The sequence below is a fragment of the Oryctolagus cuniculus genome, chromosome 18, assembly GCF_051225735.1.
Source record: "Oryctolagus cuniculus isolate XC-2025 breed Fujian yellow rabbit chromosome 18, ASM5122573v1, whole genome shotgun sequence".
In the NCBI taxonomy this organism is placed as follows: Eukaryota; Metazoa; Chordata; class Mammalia; order Lagomorpha; family Leporidae; genus Oryctolagus; species Oryctolagus cuniculus.
The window spans coordinates 61212369-61235441 of NC_142884.1; the positions used below are offsets into that span (position 1 = coordinate 61212369).

Consider the following 23073-nt stretch of genomic DNA (forward strand, 5'->3'; position numbering starts at 1 on the left):
AGCACTAAAATTATTTTTTAAAAAGGAAATTTGACCAACTCTAAAAGATCCAAATAAAGCAGAAGATGGTCCAAGTGCTTGGGCCCCTGCGCCCACATGGGAGACTGGAAGAAGCACCTGGCTTCTGGCTTTGGATTGGCCCAGTTCCAGCCATTGCAGCAATTTGTGGAGTGAACCAGCAGATGGAAGACATTCTCTCTCTCTCTCTCTGCCTCTGCCTCTGCCTCTGCCTTTCAAATAAATGAATAAATCTTCCAAAAAAAATCCAATTGAAAGATTTCTTTTTGGGCCAGCACTGTGGTATAGTGGGTAAAGCTGCTGCCTGCAGTGTCAACATTCCATTTGGGTGCCAATTGGAGTCCTGGGTGCTCCACTTCCAATCCAGATCCCTACTAATGTGCCTGGGAAAGCAGCAGAGGATGGCCCAAGTGCTTGGGTCCCTACGTTCATGTGGGAGACCTGGAAGAAGCTCCTGGCTCCTGTCTTCCATCTGGCCCAGCCTTGGCCATTATGGCCATTTGGGGAGTAAATCAGCAGTTAGAAGGTTGACCTCTCTCTTTCTGTTTCCCTCTGTCTCTCACTCTGCAACTCTGCCTTTCAAATAAAATAAATCTTTAAAATAAAGATTTATTTGTTATAATGTTGACTAATATATGTGGCTACTAAGTATGAGGCACAGTGTTGGGTGTTTTCTATCTGGCCTCTCTTGTTCCCGTATCAGTCCTGACAGATGGGTGTAATACCTCCATTTTACAGATGAGGAAACTGAGGCAAGTGAGGTTAAATAACTTGTCATTGGGGCCAGCATTGTGGTGCAGTAGATTAAGCAGCCACCTGTGACACTGGCATCCCATAAGGAGTGCCCAGTTCAACTCTCTGCTGCTTCACTTCCAATCCAACTCCCTGCTAATACACCCAGGAAAGCAGCAGAAGATGGCTTGGGGCCCTGCTACCTATGTGGGAGACCTGAATGGAGTTCTGAGCTTCTGGCACCAGCATCTATATGGGGTGCTGGCACTGCAGACAGCAGCTTAACCCGCTGTGCCACAGCACCGGCCCTGAACTGGAGCATTGGTAAGTGGTAACTGGGGAGAACTCTATCTTGCTTCTTCTGGAAGAAGCACCAGTGGATGTTGGTGACACCCTGCTGGGAGGCAGGCATGAGCCTGCCTGGCTAGCTGGGAGTACTCTCACCTGAGGCTGAACTGCCTATGGGCACAGGCTGGAGCAGAATTTGAGGCCACCAGGACTGTGTGTGCTCTTCATTTGTGTGACTCTTCGAAGAAGAGGGAATACTAGGAAGGAGGTGAATTAGAATTAATCTGAAGTTTTACCCAATGCCAGAGGTTCTGGAGTGGAGAGGGCATGTTGGAAGTGGTGGGGAAACAAATGTTGGCCAAATGTGAGGAGGACAGAGTGTGAGTGTGAGGGCACTCTGAAGACACAAAGAGCCACCTTGAGAGGTGAGCTTCCTGTCACGGGGCCCCAGGAGGGCTGGAGGAGCTGATTCTAAAGGAGTGAACAGGTGAATCATCACCCATAGACTCATCCTGGAGGACTGATGAGTCCTCTCACGCAGTTATTCTGTGCTTCATTTGACATGAAATGTGATGTCCTTGCCCTGATGTCACTGCTTTTGTTAAGAGTTCTATTCCTAGAGGCAGGACATATGAAGAGGCTCTTGGAGAATTGATGGCAAAATGATGTCATCAGCAGCTCTTCTGCATCCAGCAACCGGAATTGTCACCCTCCTCTGCTTGGGCAGCCTCTGAGCTGTGGGCGAGCCTGGGTGACTGTACCAGGCAGAGGCTGTCCCAGAGCTCTGTTAGGAGAGTGCATGCTGGCCAGGAAGGAAACAGTGCTGGTGGGAGAAGGGGGTCCATCTCCAGGGCCTCTCTGCGTTGGGGTAAGGGTAGTGGGAGAGAGCCTCTTAGGATGAGTCCCTGAGCTGTAGAATGACCATCCATGAACTTGGGGTTGAAGGGTATTTGAGAGGCAGTGGGTTGGGCCATCATGTGATGCTGATCACCCTGTATTAAGGTGAGTGCCTGGAGCTGGTCCTTACCCAGCTCAGCTCAGCTCTTCCCCTACCATCTTTCTTTCTTTCTTTCTTTTTTTTAAGACTTATTTATTTTTTTGAAAGAGTTACACAGACAGGAGGAGAGGCAGAGAGAGAGGTCTTCCATCCATTGGTTCACTCCCCAAATGGCCGCATTTCGGAGCTGCGCCAATCTGAAGCTAAGAGCCAGGAGCTTCTGTCAGGTCTCCCATGCAGGTGCAGGGGCCCAAAGCTTTGAGCCATCTTCTACTGCTTTTCCAGGCCATAACAGAGAGCTGGATCAGAAGTGGAGCAGCTGCAACTAAAACCAGTGCCCATATGGGATGCCAGCACTGCAAGCAGCGGCTTTACCCACTACACCACAGCGCCGGCCCCAACCCTACCCTCTTTCTTTACCTCACTCTAATCCATTTCTTTGTTCATTAAGTAATTGATTTATTTTAATTTAATTAAAAGGCAGAGAGAGAGTGCTCTATCTGCTGATTCACTCCCCAAATGTCCATACACCTGGGGCTGACCCAGACCAAAGTTAGGAGCTCAGAACCAATCCAGATCTCCCACATGGGTGGTGCAGACCCAAGTACTTGTGCTATCACCTGCCACTTTCTAGGATGCACTTACCAAGAAGGTGGATCAGAAGCAGCTCCAGGACTCAAACTAGGCACTCCAGTATAGGATACAGGCATTCCATGCTTCATCTTTTTTTTTTTTTGTAAGTTTCTTTTTTTTTTAACTCCATTTTTGTTTTTATTTTTTAAGGACTATAAATTTCATAAGTACAGCTTTAGGAATATAGTTATTCCCACCATACCCACACTCCCACCCCTCTTCCTCCTTCCTCTCCCCTTCCCAGTCCCATTCTCCATTAAGATTAATTTTCAGGGGCTGGCACCGTGGCACAGTAGGTTAATCCTCTGCCTGCAGCACCAGCATCCCATATGGGCGCTGGTTCTAGTCCCGGCTGCTCCTCTTCCAATCCAGCTCTCTGCTGTGGCCTGGGAAAGCAGTAGAAAGATGGCCCAAGTCCTTGGGCCCCTGCACCCGCTTGGGATACTGGGAAGAAGCTCCTGGCTCCAGATTGGCGCAGCTTCAGCCATTGTGGCCATTTGGGGAGTGAACCAATGGAAGGAAGACCTTTCTCTCTGTCTGTTCCTCTCACTGTCTGTAACTCTACTTCTCAAATAAATAAATCTTAAAAAAAAAAAAGATTCATTTTCAGTTAACTTTGTACACAGAAGACCAACTCTTTACTAAGTAAAGATTTCAACAATTTGCACACACACACACACAAACTGAGAAGTGGTTTACAGTTAACTCTCATAATACAACTCATGAGGACAGAGTCCTGCATGGGGAGTTAGTGTGCAGTGACTCCTGTTGTTAATTTAACAATTATTCTTATGTATGACGTCAATGACCACCCAAGTCTTGACATGAGCTGCCTGGGCTATGGAAACCTTTTGAGTCCACAGTCTCCATCAGAATTTAGACAAGGCCATAAGCAAAGGGGAAGTTCTTTCCTCCTTTCAGAGAAAAGTACATCTTTTGATGGCCACTTCTTTCTGTTGGGGTCTCACTCACAGAGATCCTTCAGGTAGAATATTCTTTCTATGCTTCATCTTAACTGCTTAAGTCAAAATCTTGGCTCTCTTCTCTGTTTCTTTTTGTTTTGTTTTTAAATATTTTTATTTATTTGAAAGGAACAGTTATAGATCACTACTTTCCCAGGCATATTAGCAGGGAGCTGGATTAGAAGAGGAGCATCTGGGACTTGAGCTGGTGCCCATGTGGGACATTGGCATTGCAGGTAGTAGCTTAACCCACTGTGCCACAACGCCGGCCCCTCTTCCCCACATCTTAAAATGACACTTAAGGCATTCCATATGGGTGCCGGTTCCAGTCCCGGCTGCTGTACTTCCATTCCAGCTCCCGGCCGATGGCCTGGGAAAGCAGTAGGAGATGGCCCAGGTACTTGGGACTCTGCACCTGTGTGGGAGACCCAGAAAAAGCTCCTGGCTCCTGGCTTTGGATTGGCCCAGCTCTGGTCGTTGCAGCCATTTGGAGAGTGAACCAGCAGATAGAAGACCTATCTCTCTGTCTCTCCCTCCCTCCATGTATTACTCTGCCTCTCAAGTAAATAAATAAATCTTTAAACAACAACAACAACAAAAATAATGCTTACACTTACCATTCTTTCCATGGGGATTAAGTGAGGTACAGAGGCTGGGGCAGGTCTCAGTGCTCTCTAGCTGACAAGATCCATGCCTGTGGGGTGCGAGCATGCACCTGGTTCATCATATGCTCTGACTCTTGTTTTTTCCTCCCTACGCCTCACCCTGCACATATGTCTGTGTTTGTCAGAGTGTGGCCAGCTGAGCAGGGTAGCCCTTACCCCAGAGCCATGGGGAGGACCGCTCAGGGACATGGGAGAGCCGGAGATGGTGTATGTGTGCCGGTGGGAAGGCAGTGTCAGACGCAGGTAGTGTTTCCTTGCTTGTGCTTAGGCTCTGCTTGGATGCTCTAATTGCCTCACTTTGCCCACCTGCCGTATGGATGGCAGCTGTGATGCACCCATCAGCCCACCACTCTATCCTTGCTGACCCCTGCGCCCAGAGTCAGGATGGCTTTCCTGTGTCTATCTCAATAGCTGCCAGCACAGGAAAACAAAAACTGGTTTAGAATTTTTTGCTGTGATGCCTCCCTGAGCCCTTCTTTGCCTCCCTGCTAGTGGCTGTTGGTTGTCAAGTGTTGGATGACAGTATCTTAAATGTGGAGATTCTGGGGTGGGCATTTGGCACAGCAATTTAGAAGATGCTTGGGATATTTATCTTTCATATCCTGGTTTGAGTCCCAGCTCCTCCACTTCTGATCCAGCTCCCTGCTAATGCACACCCTGAGAAAGCAGCAGGTGATGGCTTATGGGCTTGGGGTCACTGCCACTCATGTGGGAGACCCACTCATGTGGGAGTTCCCGTCTCTGGCTTTGCCCTGGCCCAGCCCTAGCTGTTGCAGCTATTTGGAAAATGAGCCCATAGGTGGAAGATCTCTTTCTCTTACTGTCTCTGTCTCTCGAATAAAATGAAAACAAATAAATGAAAAATATCCTTTTAAAAAAAGTTTTGGAGGGGCCAGCACTGTGGCACAGTGGGTTAAAGCCCTGTCCTGCAGCACCAGCACTCCATATGGGCGCTGGTTCTAGTCCTGGCTGCTCCTCTTCCAATCCTGCTCTCTACTATGGCCTGAGAATGCAATGGAGGATGGCCCAAGTCCTTGGGCCCCTGCACCCAAGTGGGAGACCTGGAAAAAGCTACTGGCTCCTGGCTCCTGGCTCCTGGGCTTTGGATTGGCTCAGCTCTGGCCATTGCGGTCATTTGTGGAGTGAACCAGCAGAATGGAAGACCTCTCTCTCTCTGGCCTTACCTCTCTCTGTAACTCTGTCTTTCAAATAAATAAAATAATTCTTAACAAATAAAAAAAAGCTTTGTCCGGCGCCGCGGCTCACTAAGGTAATCCTCCGCCTGCAGCTCTGGCATCCCGGGTTCTAGTCCCGGATTCTGTCCCGGTTGCTCCTCTTCCAGTCCAGCTCTCTGCTGTGGCCCAGGAGGGCAGTGGAGGATGGCCCAAGTGCTTGGGCCATGCAACCGCATGGGAGACCAGGAGGAAGCACCTGGCTCCTGGCTTTGGATTGGCGCAGCGTGCTGGCCGTAGCAGCCATTTAGGGGGTGAACGAACGGAAGGAAGACCTTTTTCTCTGTCTCTCTCTCTCTCACTGTCTAACTCTGCCTGTCAAAATAAATAAATAAATAAATAAATAAATAAATAAATAAATAAATAGTTTTGGTGCAGCAGGTTAAGCTACTGCTTGGATTGCCCACATCCCATATCAGAGTGCTGGCTTGAGTCCTGGCTCTCCATTTCCAATCTAGCTTCCTGCAGTTGCACCTGGGAAGGCAGCAGATAATTTCCCAAGTAGTTGGGTCCCTGCGGTCATTGTAGGAGAACTGGATGGAGTTCTTAGCTGATGGTTTCAACCTAGCCTGGTCTCAGCTGTTGTGGCCTCTTAGGAAGTGAACCAGCAGATGGAAGATCAATCTCTCTTTCTCTCACTGCCTTTTAAATAAGTAAATGAAAGAAACTTTAAAAAAAGAAAAAGTGAAGATTACACGAAGAAGAGTAGATGCTCCCATCCCTGTCCAGGAAGGCTCCCTCAGGAAGGGCTATCCCTACCTCACCGTCTCATCTTCACAACAGGTGTGGATACCCTCAGGCCAGATCCCTGACTGCTCACCAGGGGGTGGCATGGTTTGGACCCCTGGGTTTGACAGTGGCCCCTCGTGGTCCTTTGGTTGGAGACCTTGCTCTACAGCAAGGACAGCGCTCTCTGTGTGAGCACAGGAAGCAGGCACTGAGTGGAAAGGAGCAGAGAGGCTTCTAATGTGCCACTTTTGGGCCACACTGGGCTCCCCAGAGTCCTGTCCTCTAGGTATCCGTCCGTAGCCACTGTGCTGGTTGCACACTCCCCAGAGAGCAGTGCCCTCCTGTGGTAGCAGATGCCATCCCCACCTCTCACCCTGCCGTTACTTTACTGCACTCAGCCATTTCTACAGGAAGGCCTTGGTGTGATCACCCCAGTATCTCATCAGCCCAGGGTCAGAGCCACCTTTCGTCAGTGTTTCTCCCACCCACAGCCCTCCAGGCCTCTCCAGCACTGTGGCTTGTGCTGGCAGCTGTACTGGTGTGCCAGCTGTCCCCTCCCTCTTCTGCGCTTCTCATTGTCTGTCTCCACCTGGATGGCACTGCCCTCTCATGGGCTGTGTCACTTACAGGCCCTTGAGTTCTGGGAGCTGCTGGGCTATCGTGTCTCCCACGTTCTGACCTCTTTAGCTCTGCTCATGGCCTCCCACACTCCCTGCCCTCCTGCCCCCACTGAGGTGGGAGCCAAGTCTCAGTTGGATGGATGGTTAATGGTGACCTGAACCAGGATCCCTTCTTCTGTCAGCCCTTCCATTCTTTCTCCTTCCTGCAGATACCTTTGGTTGTCTGTTTCCCAGTGCACCCATGCTGCCCAGAGCTGAGCTCTGCTTTAGTCACCTTCATGTCTTCACTCATCTGCCAGTCCTGAGCCAAGTCCTTTGTGCCCAGCTTCCAGGGACTTAGACCTCTGAAGACAGAGGCCACACATGCATGACATGCCGACAGCCAATGGAGCTCTAAACTGCCTCAGAAATTAGAATGTGACAAAGTTTAAAAAACAAAAGATGCAGGTTGAGCCCAGGAAACCACTTGGCCTCGGCAGAATCCTTGAGTGGAATTAAGAGCGATCCCTCTGCAGCAGGCTTTTAAGTCCAGTACCCCCAGGGCCGCTCCAGGACATTTTGAAGAGCAGACATCGCTGGGTTACTGACACAGGCTGTTGATATTCTCCTGATCCAAAGTGGGTCCAGAGCATCCTTGACTCCTGAGTTCTACCTGTCACTCTCCCAGCCTCTCGTTCAGTGTGTTTTTTTTTATTTTTTTTTAAAGATTTATTTATTTATTTGAAAGAGTTACACAGAGAGAGGAGAGGCAGAGAGAGAGAAGTCTTCTCTGCAGTGGTTCAGTCCTCAGTTGGCCGCAATGGCCAGAGCTATGCCGATCCAAAGCCAGGAACCAGGAGCCTCCTCAGGGTCTCCCACGTGAGTGCAGGGGCCCAAGGACCTGGGCCATCTTCTACTGCTTTCCCAGGCCATAGCAGAGCTGGGTCAGAAGTGGAGCAGCCAGGTCTCAAACCAGCACCCATATGGGATGCCGGTGCTTCAGGCAAGGGTGTTAAGCCACTGCACCACAGCTCCGACCCCCAATGTGTGCTCTTGAGAGGGACGGGTGGGGGCACAGGATTTCATTTTGTTACTCATCTCCACTTTTTAGAAGGCAGCTTTACTCACCTTTAAATTGTCACGCCTTTTCTCATTTTATTTTTATCTTTATTCTCTGCTTCTTTTCTTTCTCTTTCTTCCCCCAAGTTCCTTCCTCTGGCAGCCTTCTCTTTCCTGCCGCTCCCTCCTTCCCCACCTGCTGCCGTGGCCCAGGGTGGTGGGTCCTGTGTGGTGGGGAATCCCAGGCCATGGGATGACAGATGTCTGGTCTGAGGAGGGGCGCTTGGCCCCCCACCACACAGAATCTAACTCTGCTGAAGTTTTCAAAACATTCGTGCTCATGGGCAGTGGCAGAGTGTGCTTTCCTTGTCACACTTTGAGTTCTGCTCTCCTGAGTAAACTCCAAGTTCCGATTCCCAGAATTTCCTCTGTGCCCTTTTCTGTGCTTTCATTGAGGCCCACATAAGTACAGAGAAGAGCCTTTCGAGGGTGGGAATACTGGGCCTGAAAATAATCTTGAGACGGAGTGGAGGGAAGAACTGAGTCACGGTAGCACAGCCCAGAATTTTCTGCTCCTTCCATGCTCCTAAGCTCTCTGGTGGGGCTGCTTTCTTTGCCAGAGAGACTTCCCAGAGCCATCAGGGCTGGATGAAGGACCCGGAGGGTTCAAAAGTTTAGTTTCAATGGCAGCAGCTGTTAGGTCTGTGCCTTACAGACAGCCAAGTGAGGACAAAGACGGTGAGCCATGTTCTTAGAATGTAGGGCTTTGGGGGGCCAGCACTGTGGTGCAGTCAGCTAAGTGTCCGCTTGTGGTGCTGGCATCCCATATGGATGCCGGTTCTAGCCTCAGCTGCTCCTCTTCCAATCCAGCTCTCTGCTATGGCCTGGGAAAGCAGTAGAAGATGGCCTAGGTGCTTGGGCCCCTGCATCCGTGTGGGAGACCTAGAAGAAGCTCCTGGGACCTGGCTTCTGATCAGCCCAGCTCCAGCTGTTGTGGCCCATTTGGGGAGTGAGCCAGCAGATGGAAGACCCTTCTCTCTGTCTTTCCCTCTCTCTATCTATAATTCCACCTCTTAAATAAATAAATAAATGAAATCTTAAAAATTAACCACTAAAAGGGGTGGATTTTTTTTAAAAAGAATGTAGAGCTTTAGAAACCGGAAGAGACATAATTCCTTGCCCTCGGGCTTTTGTTAAAAGTGAGACAACTATGATTTCTTAGGTCGTGTAAGAAAATAGAAGTAGAACCCAAGCTACTGGCTCACAGGCAACAGTGCCACCCAGGTGATGTCCAGAAGAGAGCCCAGGCCTTCCTTTCCCAGCCTCCCTTGAGAATGGTCAGACTGCTTGCCAGGAAGTCAAGGGCAACCCTCCGAGGAGGGTTTGCTGCCAGAAGAAGCAGCGTTCTCCCTCCTCTACAACCCAGGCCAAGAGCTCACTCCCTCCTTTGTTCCCTTAGCCCTTCGGCCCAAGTGAGACCAATGGGAGTGGCTTGTATAAAGTTCTTGCCAGGCCCAGTGATATTAGAGCCAGAGCAAGTAAAAGAGGCTGGGAGATAGAGGTGAGGCACCTGAGCTGGAGGGGAAGCCTGTTCTGTTTCGGTGCCAGGCTCCTCTGAGCAGTGGCTTCTGGAGGAGAGGGAGGTGCCGTTGGTGAGGAAGTGCTTGTGGGAGGTCCTTTGCTATCTGTTGGCTTCTCCGCTATTGCAGCAGAGGTGTGGGTTCCCCAACTACAAGGAGTCATAGCCACTCTGGGGGCTGGGGGCTGTAGCATGGAAGACAGCCAGCCAGCTGGGTGGCCAGAGACAGAGCTGTGGTGGGTGCTGCCCCTCCTTCACAACCTCCTGTTTCCTTTTGAGACAGGGCCTAGCTCCTCTCTCTCACGGTCTAGGGTCTTGTGGAAAGGAAGGTGTGTGCTGGCATTGATGCTGTCCTCTGACCCGAGAGTACAGAGTCCTGGGTGTCTTCAGGTAAAGCCAGTCAGTGTCTTAACATTTCTTTCCATGCCCCATGCTCCATGTCAGCCCAGGAGCAGGCAGGGGCGTCTGGAAGTCTAAGCGGGTTGTACTTGAAGCTGTCCCTGTCAGCGACCTGAGGCCTGTGTGTGTCTATGGTCTGGTTCTAAGGATACTAGAAGAGGTGAGAGTCCTGTCCTTCACCCAGGGCAAGCAGTTAGAGTTTCAGAAATGGAGGGTGACTGTTAGTCATTATTCCTATGCCCAGATTGCTTGCAGGCTCACAGACATACTTAGGAGGCTCCAGGGCCCAAGTATGTTGGATTAGGTCAGGCTGCAAGTTTTCTTGGGAGGTACAGAACTGGACTTGGGGCCAGAGCTAGGCTGTGGATGAGCATGGGAGGCTTTACTTTTCTTTTCTGAGCCCTGTTGGCATCCTTGGCAGGGTTCTAGGGGGTGCTATTCTGCAGATCCATGTAAGGCCCTCCCTTGCTTTCAGTGGCCTGGGTAAGGACCACCTCCCTGTGGTTTGGCTGCCTAATTTCCCTCTGGAAGTTTCTGAGTATGTGAGAGTTAGGCTATGGATCACTGACATGTCCTGGCTCTCAGATCAGGACCTCCTGAGTCACTCTGGCTTGGGGGACTTCCTTGGCACAGCTGCTCCCAGCTTTTCAAAGATGGGGAACAGTGGGGTCTGACAGAGATGGCTGGACTGGCCTTCAGACAAATGAGTCCATCAGCATTCTGCACACAGCCACACTTGCACAGTAATTGGCGAGGCGAGAGGCTGGGGGAGCAGGAGGGGGAGATCAATCTGACTCGCTTTGGTACCGATAGGCTGGCTGCTTGATAAGCAGCAGGGGTCGATGCCTGGTGTGAGCTTGTGCCACACTGGAGATGGAGATGCTTAAGCCCATGGGGTGAGTCTTGTGAGGCCCCTCAACCTTGCATAGGACTAGTTTAGAGCTTCGGGGGTCCATGGCTGGGGTGGATAGGAAGTGGGGAAGCCTCCAATCCATGCATGTTCAGGTTCCTGGCTTTTGAGTGCAGCTCCACCAGGATTTTGGCCTCTGTTGAGAGGTTACCCCCTCTTCTTTGCAGGCTGGACCAAGCGATGGGCAGAATCCGTGTTCCAGCCCCGTTTGGGCTGGCCAGCTGTGTCAGCCCTGTCATGGGGCCTGTCTACTAGTAGGCCAGCCTGAACTACAGTGTCTTTTCTTGAAACTATAGAGAGCTAGAAGACAACCCTGTTATCCCCCTGATCTATCTGTTCTATTCCTGGTTTTCTGCATCCACCAGGAGCTGCATTGGGGCTGCTTTCCATCTCTCGAGTGAGTGAGTAGCTATGGTCTGGGCTGATTCCTGTGCTCAGGTGGCTGCAGGAAGGCATGGGGCTTTCTTGAGCGATGAGCCAAAAGCTATTACAGCAGCTATAGTCCAGTCACCCTGCATAATTACTCCAGTACTCCTAGGCTACACAGGCCTGTAGAGCATCCTGCACCCATCAGTGTGGGGGACTCTTGCTTCTATACCCTTTCACTGTTCTTGAACATCAGGGTACCTCTGGACCTCCTTGGCGTGTTCCTGAGACCCAGACTTTGTTTTTCTTGAGGGCCAGTATCTTCCCGGGACTTTGGAGCTGACCCGCTGGTGAGGATGGCTCTGTTAAGTTGGCTCTTTGGAAATGTGGCTTCCCTGTCATTTCCAGTTCTCTATAAAAGCTGAGACAGGTCTTCTAAAGGGCCGGTGAGCAGTAGCTGCAGGCAGCCCCAGCACCTTCTCAGGACTGTGGAGGTTTGTTCTCCCTGAAGCAGTCCTGCAAAGGAGAAGGGGTGGGGGAAGAGTGGAGACCCCTGGAGCCAGGCTGCAGGCAGCAATAGCTGATGGCTGTGCTGCTGCCCCGACTGTGAACTCTTGCAGATTCTCCTGTGCCCCCTGGAACATGTTCAGGGGTTCCCCAGGGTGAAAGGCGGCATGGAGTAGAAGAGGCCGAGCTCACTGGGCAGGAAAGGAGGATGGCAGTGCCCCAGGCGTCCCAGCTGAGCCAGCTGCAGCAGGCTCAGACAAGGGTCGCCCACCTGTGAGGAGCATCAGAGCTTGTGCCAGACGGAGGCTCGGGGACTCAGAGCCTGCCCTCCAGCAGGGGGTCAAGAGCCCAGGATATCTGGACCTCACTCGGCTGTGCCCCAAGGCCTGGGAGCAGCTCCAGGAAAGGGCACCCATCAGGCGGCATCCGTGGGTGGCTGACTCACTGAGCTGTAGTCACCACTGAGCACCTCCTGCACACCTGGGGCTCATCCAGCTCAGCACTGTCTAATGGAAATAATAAACTTGAATTCAGTCTTAAAAAGTTATTGCTGGAGGCCGGCGCCGCGGCTCACTAGGCTAATCCTCGGCCTGCGGCGCCGGCACTCCGGGTTCTAGTCCTGGTCGGGCGCCGGATTCTGTCCTGGTTGCTCCTCTTCCAGTCCAGCTCTCTGCTATGGCCCGGGAGTGCAGTGGAGGATGGCCCAAGTGCTTGGGCCCTGCACCCGCATGGGAGACCAGGATAAGCCCCTGGCTCCTTGCTTCAGATTGGCACAGTGTGCTGGCCGTAGCGGCCATTTCAGGGGTGAACCAACGGAAGGAAGACCTTTCTGTCTGTCTGTCTGTCTGTCTGTCTCTCTGGCTCTTTCTCACTCACTGTCTAACTCTGCCTGTCCAAAAAAAAAAAAAAAAAAAAAAAAGTTATCGCTGGAATAACTGCTGTAAGCACTGGGGGCTAAGACAAGAAGCATCCTTTACTCTGAGAATCCGAGGAGTTAGCGAGGTGAAGATGAGCTGAGCAGGCTGAGGCCTTAGACAGCTGGTTGGCATGGATGAGATGAGGCAGCCATGGACACCCTGGAGCACAGAAGGATTTGTGGAGTTCCCTGCTGGGGACAGGATTTACTAAAATGAGACTGGCGCACAGCACTGCTAGGAGCCCTCCATGGCTTCAAGAAGGCAGGCAAACTGGAGAGTGCCCCTGACAAGGCTTCTGGTCTCTGCTGGCCTGGGGAGCCTCTGCCCTCCTAGTAGACTGAGAAATCTCATTGTCTTGAATTGTCCTTTTCTCCTATGGCAAGGAGGCTGAGGCAGGGAATGCTGGGGTCTCCTACAACTGATTTGGGAGATGGGGAGAGGTGGGACTCTCTCTGGGCATCCAGGAATTAGAATTTGAGTCTGACTCATCATGGTAGAAAACTTGGGTCATTCTCTTTATTTATTTATTTTTTATTTATTTTAAAGATTTATTTTATCCAAGACAGAGTTACAGAGAGAAGTAGAGACAGAGAGGAGGGTCTTCCATCTGCTGGTTCATTCCCCAGATGGCCGCAACGGCTGGAGCTGCACCGATCTGAAGCCAGGAGCCAGGAGCTTCTTCCGGGTCTCCCACGTGGATGCAGGGGCCCAAGGACTTGGGCCATCTTCTACTGCTTTCCCAGGCCATAGCAGAGAGCTGGATAGGAAGAGGAGCAGCCGGGACTAGAACCGGTGCCCATTTGGAATGCTGGCGCTTCAGGCCAGGGCTTCAACTTGGACCACAGCGCTGGCCCCTGGGTCATTCTCTTTAAATTCTCCTGAGTTATGGTGGTCCTGGGCTTGGTTGGTAGGTTGAGGGAGCCTTGGCAGGGGCTGCCTTTCTATACTAAGCTTTGGGTCCAGGGTACCTTAGAAGTGATCCCTCCGCAAGGAGACAGTCCTTTGTCTTCTCACCATTCTTCTCGTTGCCTAGAGAACAGCCCCTGCTCAGCAGCCTGAAGCCTGCATGGCATGGGTAGGGGAGGCCCAGGATGCCACATGGGGTGGGGGCCATGCCTCCAGGGTGACTGCAGGGACATCGGGGAGGTCCAGGTGCTGTGCTGGTGTCATCTTCTGAATGGGATGAACAGTATTGAGTGCTGTCACTCTAATACGTGTCCTTGGCCTCTAGCCCTGGCCCAGCGTGTCCAATCTGGCCAAGGATTTCATTGACCGCCTGCTGACCGTGGACCCTGGAGCCCGTATGACTGCACTGCAGGCCCTGAGGCACCCATGGGTGGTGAGCATGGCAGCCTCTTCGTCCATGAAGAATCTCCATCGCTCCATCTCCCAGAACCTCCTCAAACGCGCTTCCTCACGCTGCCAGAGCACCAAGTCTGCCCAGTCCACACGTTCCAGCCGCTCGACACGCTCCAACAAGTCACGCCGTGTGCGGGAACGGGAGCTACGAGAGCTCAACCTGCGCTACCAGCAGCAGTACAATGGCTGAGCCACCTGGCTGTGGTACAAATACGGCATTGTCCCCACCTGGCCACACAGGTGCACACAGGCCCACCCGTGCCATCTGGGTCTGCTACCCCTTCTGGAGATGGGCCTCTGTGGCCATTGACAGGTGGAGAACATCTGGCCCCATCCTTTCTCTGTGCCTTCAGCAGCCTCCTCCTTACCATGGACCAGGACTTGGGCCTGGTCAGAATAGCGGTGGCCAGCTGGCTCTGAGCTCTGGACGGGGAGCCTGACCTGGCACTGATACCCCCTTGGTGGGCAGCTGCTCTGTATGAGTTGGTGGAAGGGACAGAATTTGATCTTCATTGTTTCTCTGACCCTTAGGCTGTCCCCAGACCAAAGGAGCCTGCAGTGCTGGTGGAGAGTGTCCCATGTCTCCAGGACCCTTGGGACACTTACTTCTGGAAACTCCCTGTCTTCCCTGCTCCCTACACTCTATGGCATCCAGGTTCTCAAAACTATGCCCCAGTGGAGGGCTCAGGCAGGCACAAAACTGTTGCCTTGACTGGACCGGGGCTCCTGCCAGGATCTGTTTTCTATCAGGGTATCCCTTTTGGCTCCAGGACTTGCCACAACCTCTGGAGGCAGGGCTATGGCATGGACCTGAGCCCTTCTGACTGGGTGGCCCCAGGCTCCAGCCTCTGATTGTGAGAGTGTTCCTGCCTTCTGCCCCTCAGTGCCGCCTTTGCAGAGCCCACCATTAACCCCTCTCCTCTTGGATGCCCACTCCATTCCCCAGGTGCCTCCTTCCCAACTATGGGGGGTAAAGGAAGCCCCTCCTGCTGCTACCTGGGGGATGGGGGCACCTGGGCCAAGGTGGAGGGCACAGGTCCCCTATGAGTCCCACTGTCAGCCCTGGTTCAGTCCTTTAGTTTTGCTGATAGCCCCTTCTCTTAAGGCACCACCTTTTCCTCTTTGCAGCTGCGCAGAGGTGCCATCTAGTGTGTGCTTTGGGTATGGGCAACCTTGCCTCACCCAGTCCTCCCAGAGGGAGTGGGAAGGAAGGAGTTGCTGTTCTAGTGGGAGGACCTGGGGCTGCTCTGCTCTCCCCTCCTGCTGAGTTTCTGCGCACCTCTCCCTGGAACTTAGCCATACTGTGTGACCTGCCTCTGAACCCTGGGCACCTAGGGACTGGCCTTCTCCCAGCTGGCCTGGCCCTGTCTACCCTACACCCATTTGTTTTTATAGCATAAACCTTCCAATCTGGGCCCACTCTGAGGCTGGAAGTAACCCCCACGGGAGGTAGGCGGGGTTGGGTTGCTGCTTTTCCAGAGGCCTGAGCCAGAAGTGTCTCCACATCTGTCCTGTCTCCCCACCACTGCAGACCAAATGGGAAGCCAAGCCCCTGCCCTCCGCAGCTGCTTTCATGGGAAGGAGGGGGCCAGGCCCAGCTTTGGCTTTAGCCACACTGCAGGGTTCCTTCCTGCAGGGAAGATCTGGCTCCCATTAGCTCCTCCCCATGGTCAGCCTCGGGCCAAGCCCCCTCTTTCTGCACTCCACCTCCTGGTGGGAAAGCAAACCAAAAAGACCACTCCGTGCCAAGCTGACTGTGCCTTATACACAACCTCCTTCCGTTCCCAGTCCCTCCTGGGCAGGAAGCCGTGGATGGCCCAAGTCTCATGGCCTCAGAATTCCCCCCGACTCCCCCACCCCCACCCCGCCAGTTCCTTCAGTGTCTGGGGCCTGAAGCCTGGGACTTCTTTCCTCGCTGGCCCATGGCAGGCCTGGTCCTGCGGGGAGAGCAGAGTATGTGGAGCTTTGGGCCTTTGATCCCACCTGGGCTCTCATGCCATGGATTGTGGATGGAGAATGTGCAGTTATTTATTTTGTGTACTCAGTTTGTAAATGTATTCTCTGTATTCAGTAAACAGGCTGCCTTCCTCAGGGAAGGCTGCCTTTTCATTCCACAGCCCTGGCTCCTTGCTTAGGACCAAGGGGCTGCCCTGAAGGGGAAGGGTGAGACCCAGCCTGGGCACAGATACTCTAGAAGATCCTGACTTGTCAGCCTCTCCCTGCCAGAAGAGAAAGTCCAGATGGCGAATAGGATCCTCAAGTGCCCTCTTTCCCTGTGAGGCAGGAGGACAGGTGGGGATGGGTGAGTGGACAGAGCCTGGAGTCTTCATTGAGATGGGGCAAGGGCCTGTGGTGGGCTCAGTTATAGGCTGTGACCTGGTTGATCCAGGTGCTGAACTTGCTAACCTGAATGTACACAGCTGGTGCGCACACATTGCAGTTGCTGGTGCCCCAGGAAACAACACCAATAAGCACCCAGGTGTTACCCTTCTGGCAGACAAGAGGGCCTCCGGAGTCACCCTGCGGGGGAAGCAGACAGGGGAGGTCAGCTTGGTGTTCAGAGCGTGTCGCATGGGACAGTGCCATAGGAGAGCAGGGTCCGGTGTGCACCTAGCAGGAGGCGGCACCTGAGCTTCCTGCACAGATCATGGAGTCCATGATCCTTGAGCCCCAGTAACATTGGCACTGATTCACAGTGACCAGGGACAGAGCCACCTGCCGCACCCATGCCAGTGTCACACTGCCTATGGGCCAGAAGGGGGGCTGATGAGTCAGCTCTGGGTGCTTGTCGTCCCCCCACCCCCAGCCTCCCACCCAGCTCCCAGGTCAGAGTTCCTACCCACACCACTGAGGTGACCCAGCCAGTGGTGACACACGTGAGGCCTGCAGACAGCGCTTCATTTGAGGAAGCCAGGCAAGCTGGGGAGATAGGTGTTGTATATCGGACTGGTGAGGCGAGCTTCAGCAGTGTCAGGTCGTCGTTCATAGTAATAGGGTTCCAGCTGGGGTGTATGATGGCCCGGGGGTCAGGAAGGGGCCAAGTGAGCAGGAGTGGGATGGGCAAGACACCTGGGGTTGATGGAGCTGAGAGGGGTGGGCCAGACATTCCTTGAATCCCTGTTGCCCAGAGCCACCCTGCATGCCTCCTCCTTCCTGCACTCTGTACAGGCAGCTCAGCCATTCACCTGCGTGATGGACAGCATCTGCACTGTCCCAGTGCTGGATGATTGTTCAGATTTGCCCAGGCGACAAAGTGGCGGCCAGGGCTGCAGCAGGAAGAAGGCAGAGGAAGATGGGCCTCCAAGGGAAGGAGATAAGAGGTGGGTGGGGCAGCCCCCGGGGATCCAAGTGTTCACCTGAGATTGCAGTGGGCAGCAGTGACCAGCCAGGACTGACTGATGAGAGATCCACCAAGAAGTGGAAGCCATTGCTGTCCTGCGATCGGGGTCACAGGTGGGGATAGGCCTAGGCTACTGCAAGCATGAAGCCTCCTGGACCCTGCCCCACCACTAGGGTTCCTGTACCTGCAAAGACACCTGCCAGGGCCAGGAGCCCACCACAGCATTCTCCCCATTGACGATCCTCTGTCTGAAGCTCAGTGCAGGTCTGATGGCAGGAACAGCCTGGCCACAACGGCCACAGCCTGGCGGACTTGTGATGACCTGCTTCCCATACCCTGGCCCACCTCTCTCCCTGGGCACTGCCAGGCTGTGCTCCCCAGAGGGCTCATCACTACCCCTTCTCCTGAGCCCCAGCTATCCTTGTTAGCCCCAGCCAGCCAGCCCCCAGTTCCCATCGTCCTTTCTCCCATACTGAGCTCCCACTGTTCAACTCCAGCCTTACCCTGCCCTGACCCCTGGGTTACTCTCCTCCCTGGCTCTATTCCCTTCAGGCCTGATCAGTTCACACCCTTAATGCAGCCGGAGGGTTCATGCTTCCCAGGCTCTGGCCCTGACCCCTGTCCCATTCATGACACTGGCCCCTGCCTGCCTCTCGCCCCCTCCCAGCCCTGCAGGCTCTGGTACATCCTGTCCCTTTTGCTCTTACTGCTCACCTGCTTCCCTTCCAGCTAGCCTGGCTTCTTTCCTGGGGCCCACCCCATGAGCTGTTCAGTCAGGACTAGTCCTAGCCCACTCACCCCAGGAGGAGCCAAGGAGGACCAGGATGAGGGTCAGACAGCAGCAGCGTTGTGGCAGCCGTGAGGTTGAGAACTGGGTCTGGCTTTATGGGTCTCCTTGTCCTTGGGCCACAGTTCCAGGCATGTGGCCAGACTAGCTGTGTGGGCTCAGCCCTCTCCCACACTCTAATTAGTAGAGTCCTTAGGCCAATGTCCCCTGACCCAGGCCTGGACTTCCCAGAGCTCAGGTGTGAGGCTCTCACCTCCACATCCCAAAGGCTTCTGATTGGGTCTCTGGCCCCTTCACATCCCAAGTATTGGGCACTGGATACCAGGGACATGCAGTACAGGGAAGTTTCCAAGGCTATCAGGGTCACCAGAGTCTCAGAGATGGCTGCTGAGTCCAGGTGTCAGGTGTTGTGATGTGAAGGATGGAAGGTCTAGCTGGTTGCAAATCCTAACACGTCATTTTGGAGGTTCCTCATCAGTCTGAAACAGGAGCCACGGGTTGCTGAGATGTTGACTCCCCCCTACCGCCAGCCCCAAACCCTCATCTGTCTGGCTCTGAAGCCTACTCTCCCTCCCTTCCTTGATTTATTTATTTGAAAGGAAGAGTCAGAGTATATTCCATCTGTTCGTTCACTTCCCAAATGGCCACATGTCAGGGGCTGGGCCAAGCTGAAGCCAGGATCTAGGCGCTTCTTCCAGGTCTCCCACATGGATGGCAGGGGCCCAAGCACTTGGGCCATCTTCTGCTGCTTTCCCAGGCACATTAGCAGGGAGCTGGATTGGAAGTGAAGCAGCCAGGACTTGAAACAATACCCATATGCGATCACTGTATTGCATGCAGCAGCTTTACCCACCATGCCACAGCACCAGCCATAATGCCTATACTTTTGAGGAATGTGAGCTCTTGGTGATTGGCAGAGCCTAGAATGAGATTTTAAGTGGAATGGTGACATCCAACAAATCTTTGACAGCCTCCAGGCCTTGAGGCTCCTATGGGCAAACCCTTGCAGTCTACAACCCACTTGTTATTGAGTTCCAGGTTTAGCTTGAACCAAAGGAGAGAAGATGCCTCTATACAAAAGTTGCAGTGGGTGGTTGGCTGGCAGTCTCCGTCCAAAAAATGAGATGAGTGAATAGGTGGAAGGATGGATAGACAGACAATAAAGAATAAAGCAAATGCATGGGTAACAAAATGTGAACTGTGGGCCAGCGCTGTGGCATAGCAGGTAAGCCACCACCTGCAGTGCCAGCATCCCAGGTGGGTGCCGGTTCGAGTCCCTGCTGCTCTGCTTCCGATCCAGCTCTCTGCTATGGCCTGGGATAGCAGTAGAGGATGACCCAGGTCCTTGGGCCCCTGCATCCAAGTGGGAGACCCAGAGGCGGCTTCTGGCTCCTAGCTTCAGATCGGTGCAGCTCTGGCCATTGTGGCCAATTGGGGAGTGAACCAGTGGATGGAAGACTCTCTGCCTCTTATCTCTCTAACTCTGACTTTCAAATAAATAATAAAATAATTTTTTTAAAGTGACCTGTAAGTCCCTGGCAGGTATATGGATAGTCAATGCATTACTGGAGCTTTTCGGTTGCAGAGTTCAGCCAGTACCCAGCACTGGGTCTGGCACTGAGTGAGTGCTCAGCAGAGGTTTATGGGATAAATGTCATCTCTCCTGACATGAGTTCTGGTACCCCTAGGAGCTCAGAAAACTTGGCTTCAAATCTCCTTGCTCACAGCCTAGCAGGTGGACACAACAGCAGCTTTGTGTAAGTAGCTCAGGTGTGCCTGGTCATCTGAGGGTGTCACAGGCAAGGTGTTGCAGGGGCAAGGAGCACTTTGTGAAATCCTGCCCTTGGAGTCAGAAAGCAGTTCTGCTCTCCAACATTAGGCATTGAGGGGGCCCATGGTGGGCCCGTCTGGGAGGAGTGGGCTTTGACTTGGGCCACTAATGAGCCAAGGAGAGGGCCTAGGTAGGGGTAGTACCTGGGGTCTTTGGGCTCTTACTACAGCTCCAGCGAACTAGAGGACAACAGCAAGGCAGAGGAGTGATGGTGTGGAGTCAGAAGGTTCTGGGGGAGACAGGATGGGAGCTTTCCACCTTGAGCCTGTAACGCGGCCAGGGCTGGGGTCTGGAGGGGCACCTCTTGGGCCAGGCATAGGATCTGTAGGAAGCAGTGGCCCTTACAGAGACACCTTAGCCACTAGAGCCCTGCTGGCTACCTGCTCCACTTCACCCAAGAACAACACACACATCCCGTAGGTGGTTTCATATTCTGGGTTTATTCACCCTCGTCCAGAGCACTCAGTGTCCTAAGTGCTAAACCTTAGCCCACTTCACTCCACCTCCATGGACTGCACGGTTTCCTCCAGGAGCTCCAGGTCCAGTGGCTTCACTGTCTGGGTCAGGACAGCCGTGGTTCCAGGTGCAAAGGGGTAGCGGCTGACTCTGGAGGGAGGGGGAACAGCCTCTCCACATGGGCCCATCAAGCAGCCCGTCCTCCTCTTGCAGCTCCCCATCTCCCTTGCTACCACCCACCCTCCCCTGCAGTCCATCTCCCACTCGCCCACCTCTCCGAGGGCTCTGTGGGTGAGCTCAGCGTCCGCAGCAGCTTGGCCCCGGTCCTTGTGATCACACATGCATCCACACTGCCCCCGGAGCCCAGATCACCCAGGATCCCTGCGGTGATGGCTTCCACCAGCAGGCTCTGAGCGGCCTCCAGCTGCGGTGATGTGTTATGTGTGAGGCCCAATGGCCTGTGTTGACCTTGAAGCCCAGACTATTTAGCATTGATTGGTACACACCGAACCTCTCTCCCAGTCCACCCTGAATTCGCCTTCCCGGTCTCGTCAAGGTTCCCTTGCTCCACTGCCTGCCTTTCTCTGCACAAACTTCTCAGTCCCCTACACTGGCGGCCCCTCTTCCTGCCAACTGGCCGCCCACCCAGTCTGCTCCCGGGCCCCACTCCGTGATTCACTGCGATTTTCTTTGTGGGCCTTAGCCAGTACCGAAGTGACAACAGTCACTCATTTGCCAACCCACCCCTAACAAAATCCAATCCAACCTCCAGAACCCACACAGGCCTCTGGGGGCCTTTCTCTTTTCCTTCTGCTCTTAAGGATCCCGTGAGCCACTCCCGCCGAGCTCTGTCCCGACTGCGCTTCATCCCCGACCTCCCAGCGTCGCTTTGCACTGCCCCGCCTACTACGTGCACTTCCCACCAGTAACCACGTCGTGCAGGGGACAGCCGCTCACCGTCATATTCGGCTGGAACCGGTCTTCAAGCACCGCCAGGGCCGCGTCCTGGCCGGAGCCTACGGGCGAGAGGGGCACCTGAGGTGCTGCGGCCACCTGGTCTCCGACACAAACGTGAGACCAGGGCCGTAGGGGTGAGACTCGTGGGGAAGGGGCGAGGAGCGCTCACCCAGAGCGGTGAAGGGCAGACGGCTGAAGGAGCCGTGAGGGTGCACCCCGTAGAGCTGCGGTCCATGCAGGTCTACTCCGCCCACGATCAGCGACGCGCCCACGTGGCCCCGGTACCTGTGCGCGGGTGGGCGTGGTCATCCGCAAGCGAGCCCATCCCCTACAACGCCAGCCCTGCACTCTAGCCCCGCCCCTTCCTGTTCCCGACTTCTCTTGGGCCGGCCTCTTCCGGTCTCCCTGTAGGTCGCAGCCCCTCTCTTTCCGCTGTCTCCGCTCGGCGCTGCCTCCCGCTGCCTCGGGCCTAGTGCTCTGAGCCCCACCCCCGCACCGGAAGAGGGTCTGGCGCAGGACACGGGTGACCGTGGCCACGCGTGGCTCGCGGCCGGTGGCCAGCGAGTGCAACTCCATGTTGGACGCCGCCATCCGCGTGGTCATCTCGGTGTCCGCGGCGACTCCAGCCCCACAGCAGCTGAGGGAAAAGCGGGGCGGGGTGGGGTGGGGTGTCAGTGTGGGCAGGGCTGAGATGTGCGGGGGTGAGGGTGGGAGCCAGGGGTGGTTCTCTCGTGCGTGCGAGTAGGAGTTGGAGGATTCTCACTAGATGTTGGGGGCGATGAAGTGGATCTTCTGGCAGCTCTTGTCCGCCACCACCGAATCGTTAGTGGCCCGCGTATCGGCGCCCAGGATGACCCCGTCCTGCGGAGGGGGCGGGGTTGCTGCCTTAGTGTCCACCCGCTACCCCCCACCCCCGGCCCCTCTCGCCCTCAGGCCGGCCTCCCTGCTCACGCGGAACACAAGGCCCGCGATGGTGGTCCCGGTTTTTCGTGCATGAGGAATTCGAAACTCCGGGAGGAGCCCTTCCAACGATGTGTTTCTGGAAACAGAAGGGGGTGTCCCACATTCGTCTCCGCATCTAGGGCCCCTGGCACAGCCCCCACCCCACCCACGTCTCCCTTCATCTCCTGAAACCCAAGGCACCCACCCTCCCATGCTTCCCCACTCCCCCAACCAGGAAAAAAGGCGAACACGGGCAGCTGGGGACTAACCCTTCCCCCTTCACCTCTGGCAGTTCTCGAAAGAGAAGCCCCCTCGCAGCTCCAGGGCTGGCTTCAGCATCTCTGGGCAGACGGATTGGGGACTAGACGGACAGGGGTCGGTCAGAGGAGTCCCGGTCAGAGGAGTAGGGGACGTAGAAAGACCTCCGTGGACTCCGGACTCCGGAACTCGGCTGCTTTCACTTTCGCCTCTGCCCTGCTGCAGAGGAGGATGGCCACCGCCTTTTGCATCTTCTTTCGCTTTCACCTTCCCCTCTGGTCCCAGGCAACCTGGGGAGATGGTGACGGCCCTCCATGCTGCTTTCCGGGACCTCTGTTCAGGCAGGGACACGGCCCTCTGGCGGTTACTCTGCGCCTCCCCGTTCCAGGCTGAGAGACCAGCTGTCTTACCCCAACTCTCAGTCTCACATCAAGTCCCACTGCCCCTTTGGAACTGTCGAATGTTGATCGGTTCGCTGCAGTGTTCCTGCCGCAGCCCCGTGAGCATCGGCCATGGCTGTTTGTCTTCTGTCACCTGCACCTGTGGCCGCC

The 23073-nt window shown here is 54.3% G+C and overlaps 3 protein-coding genes across 10 annotated transcripts in view; 1 reads left to right on the forward strand and 2 right to left on the reverse strand.

Moving 5' to 3' along the window:
* Positions 1-23073, forward strand: part of PSKH1 (protein serine kinase H1) — a 50606-nt gene that overhangs the window by 23217 nt on the left and 4316 nt on the right. The window contains exon 3 of one of the 4 annotated variants that reach the window (XM_002711626.6): positions 13824-16067. The exons of 1 other annotated variant lie outside the window; for it this stretch is intronic. In XM_002711626.6, coding sequence (XP_002711672.1) covers positions 13824-14141 — 318 coding nt within the window. In that variant the 3' untranslated portion in view covers positions 14142-16067. Of the gene's footprint in view, positions 1-25; positions 265-8784; positions 9023-13823; positions 16068-23073 lie in introns of those variants that run through there. 2 more of the 4 variants (XM_089320309.1, XM_089320311.1) reach the window with 2 other exon arrangements.
* Positions 16165-18409, reverse strand: CTRL (chymotrypsin like). The gene is given in 9 exon segments (XM_089320089.1): positions 16165-16471; positions 16562-16714; positions 16809-16975; positions 17142-17198; positions 17201-17217; positions 17308-17365; positions 17368-17386; positions 17476-17706; positions 18401-18409. Coding segments are annotated over 9 exon segments (873 nt in total). The 3' UTR covers positions 16165-16309.
* Positions 20331-22723, reverse strand: PSMB10 (proteasome 20S subunit beta 10). 5 transcript variants are annotated; one of them, XR_016225313.1, is made up of 8 exons: positions 22548-22723; positions 22274-22361; positions 22086-22183; positions 21819-21959; positions 21492-21607; positions 21323-21381; positions 20638-20833; positions 20331-20515 (listed from the first exon to the last, which is right to left on the reverse strand). XR_016225313.1 is itself a non-coding variant. In XM_002711627.6 (8 exons), exons 1-8 carry the CDS (start codon positions 22601-22603, stop codon positions 20404-20406), a joined length of 822 nt encoding a protein of 273 aa, XP_002711673.4. In that variant the 5' UTR covers positions 22604-22723; the 3' UTR covers positions 20331-20403. The 5 variants fall into 5 exon arrangements, 3 of the variants coding, with proteins under 3 accessions (XP_002711673.4, XP_089176439.1, XP_089176438.1); XM_002711627.6 differs by having other exon boundaries at positions 20638-20789; XM_089320313.1 differs by having other exon boundaries at positions 20638-20789; positions 22534-22723.

What these genes read in the sequence shown, in the direction of transcription:
- PSMB10 (XM_002711627.6), bottom strand. Translation starts at nt 22,603, where the DNA reads ATGCTGAAGCCAGCCCTGGAGCTGCGAGGGGGCTTCTCTTTCGAGAAC. An exon ending in TCGCGGGCCTTGTGTTCCGC is followed by an intron (nt 22,184 to 22,273) that starts GTGAGCAGGGAG and finishes CCCCCTCCGCAG; the next exon opens with GACGGGGTCATCCTGGGCGC. An exon ending in TCTGCCCTTCACCGCTCTGG is followed by an intron (nt 21,382 to 21,491) that starts GTGAGCGCTCCT and finishes TCTCGCCCGTAG; the next exon opens with GCTCCGGCCAGGACGCGGCC.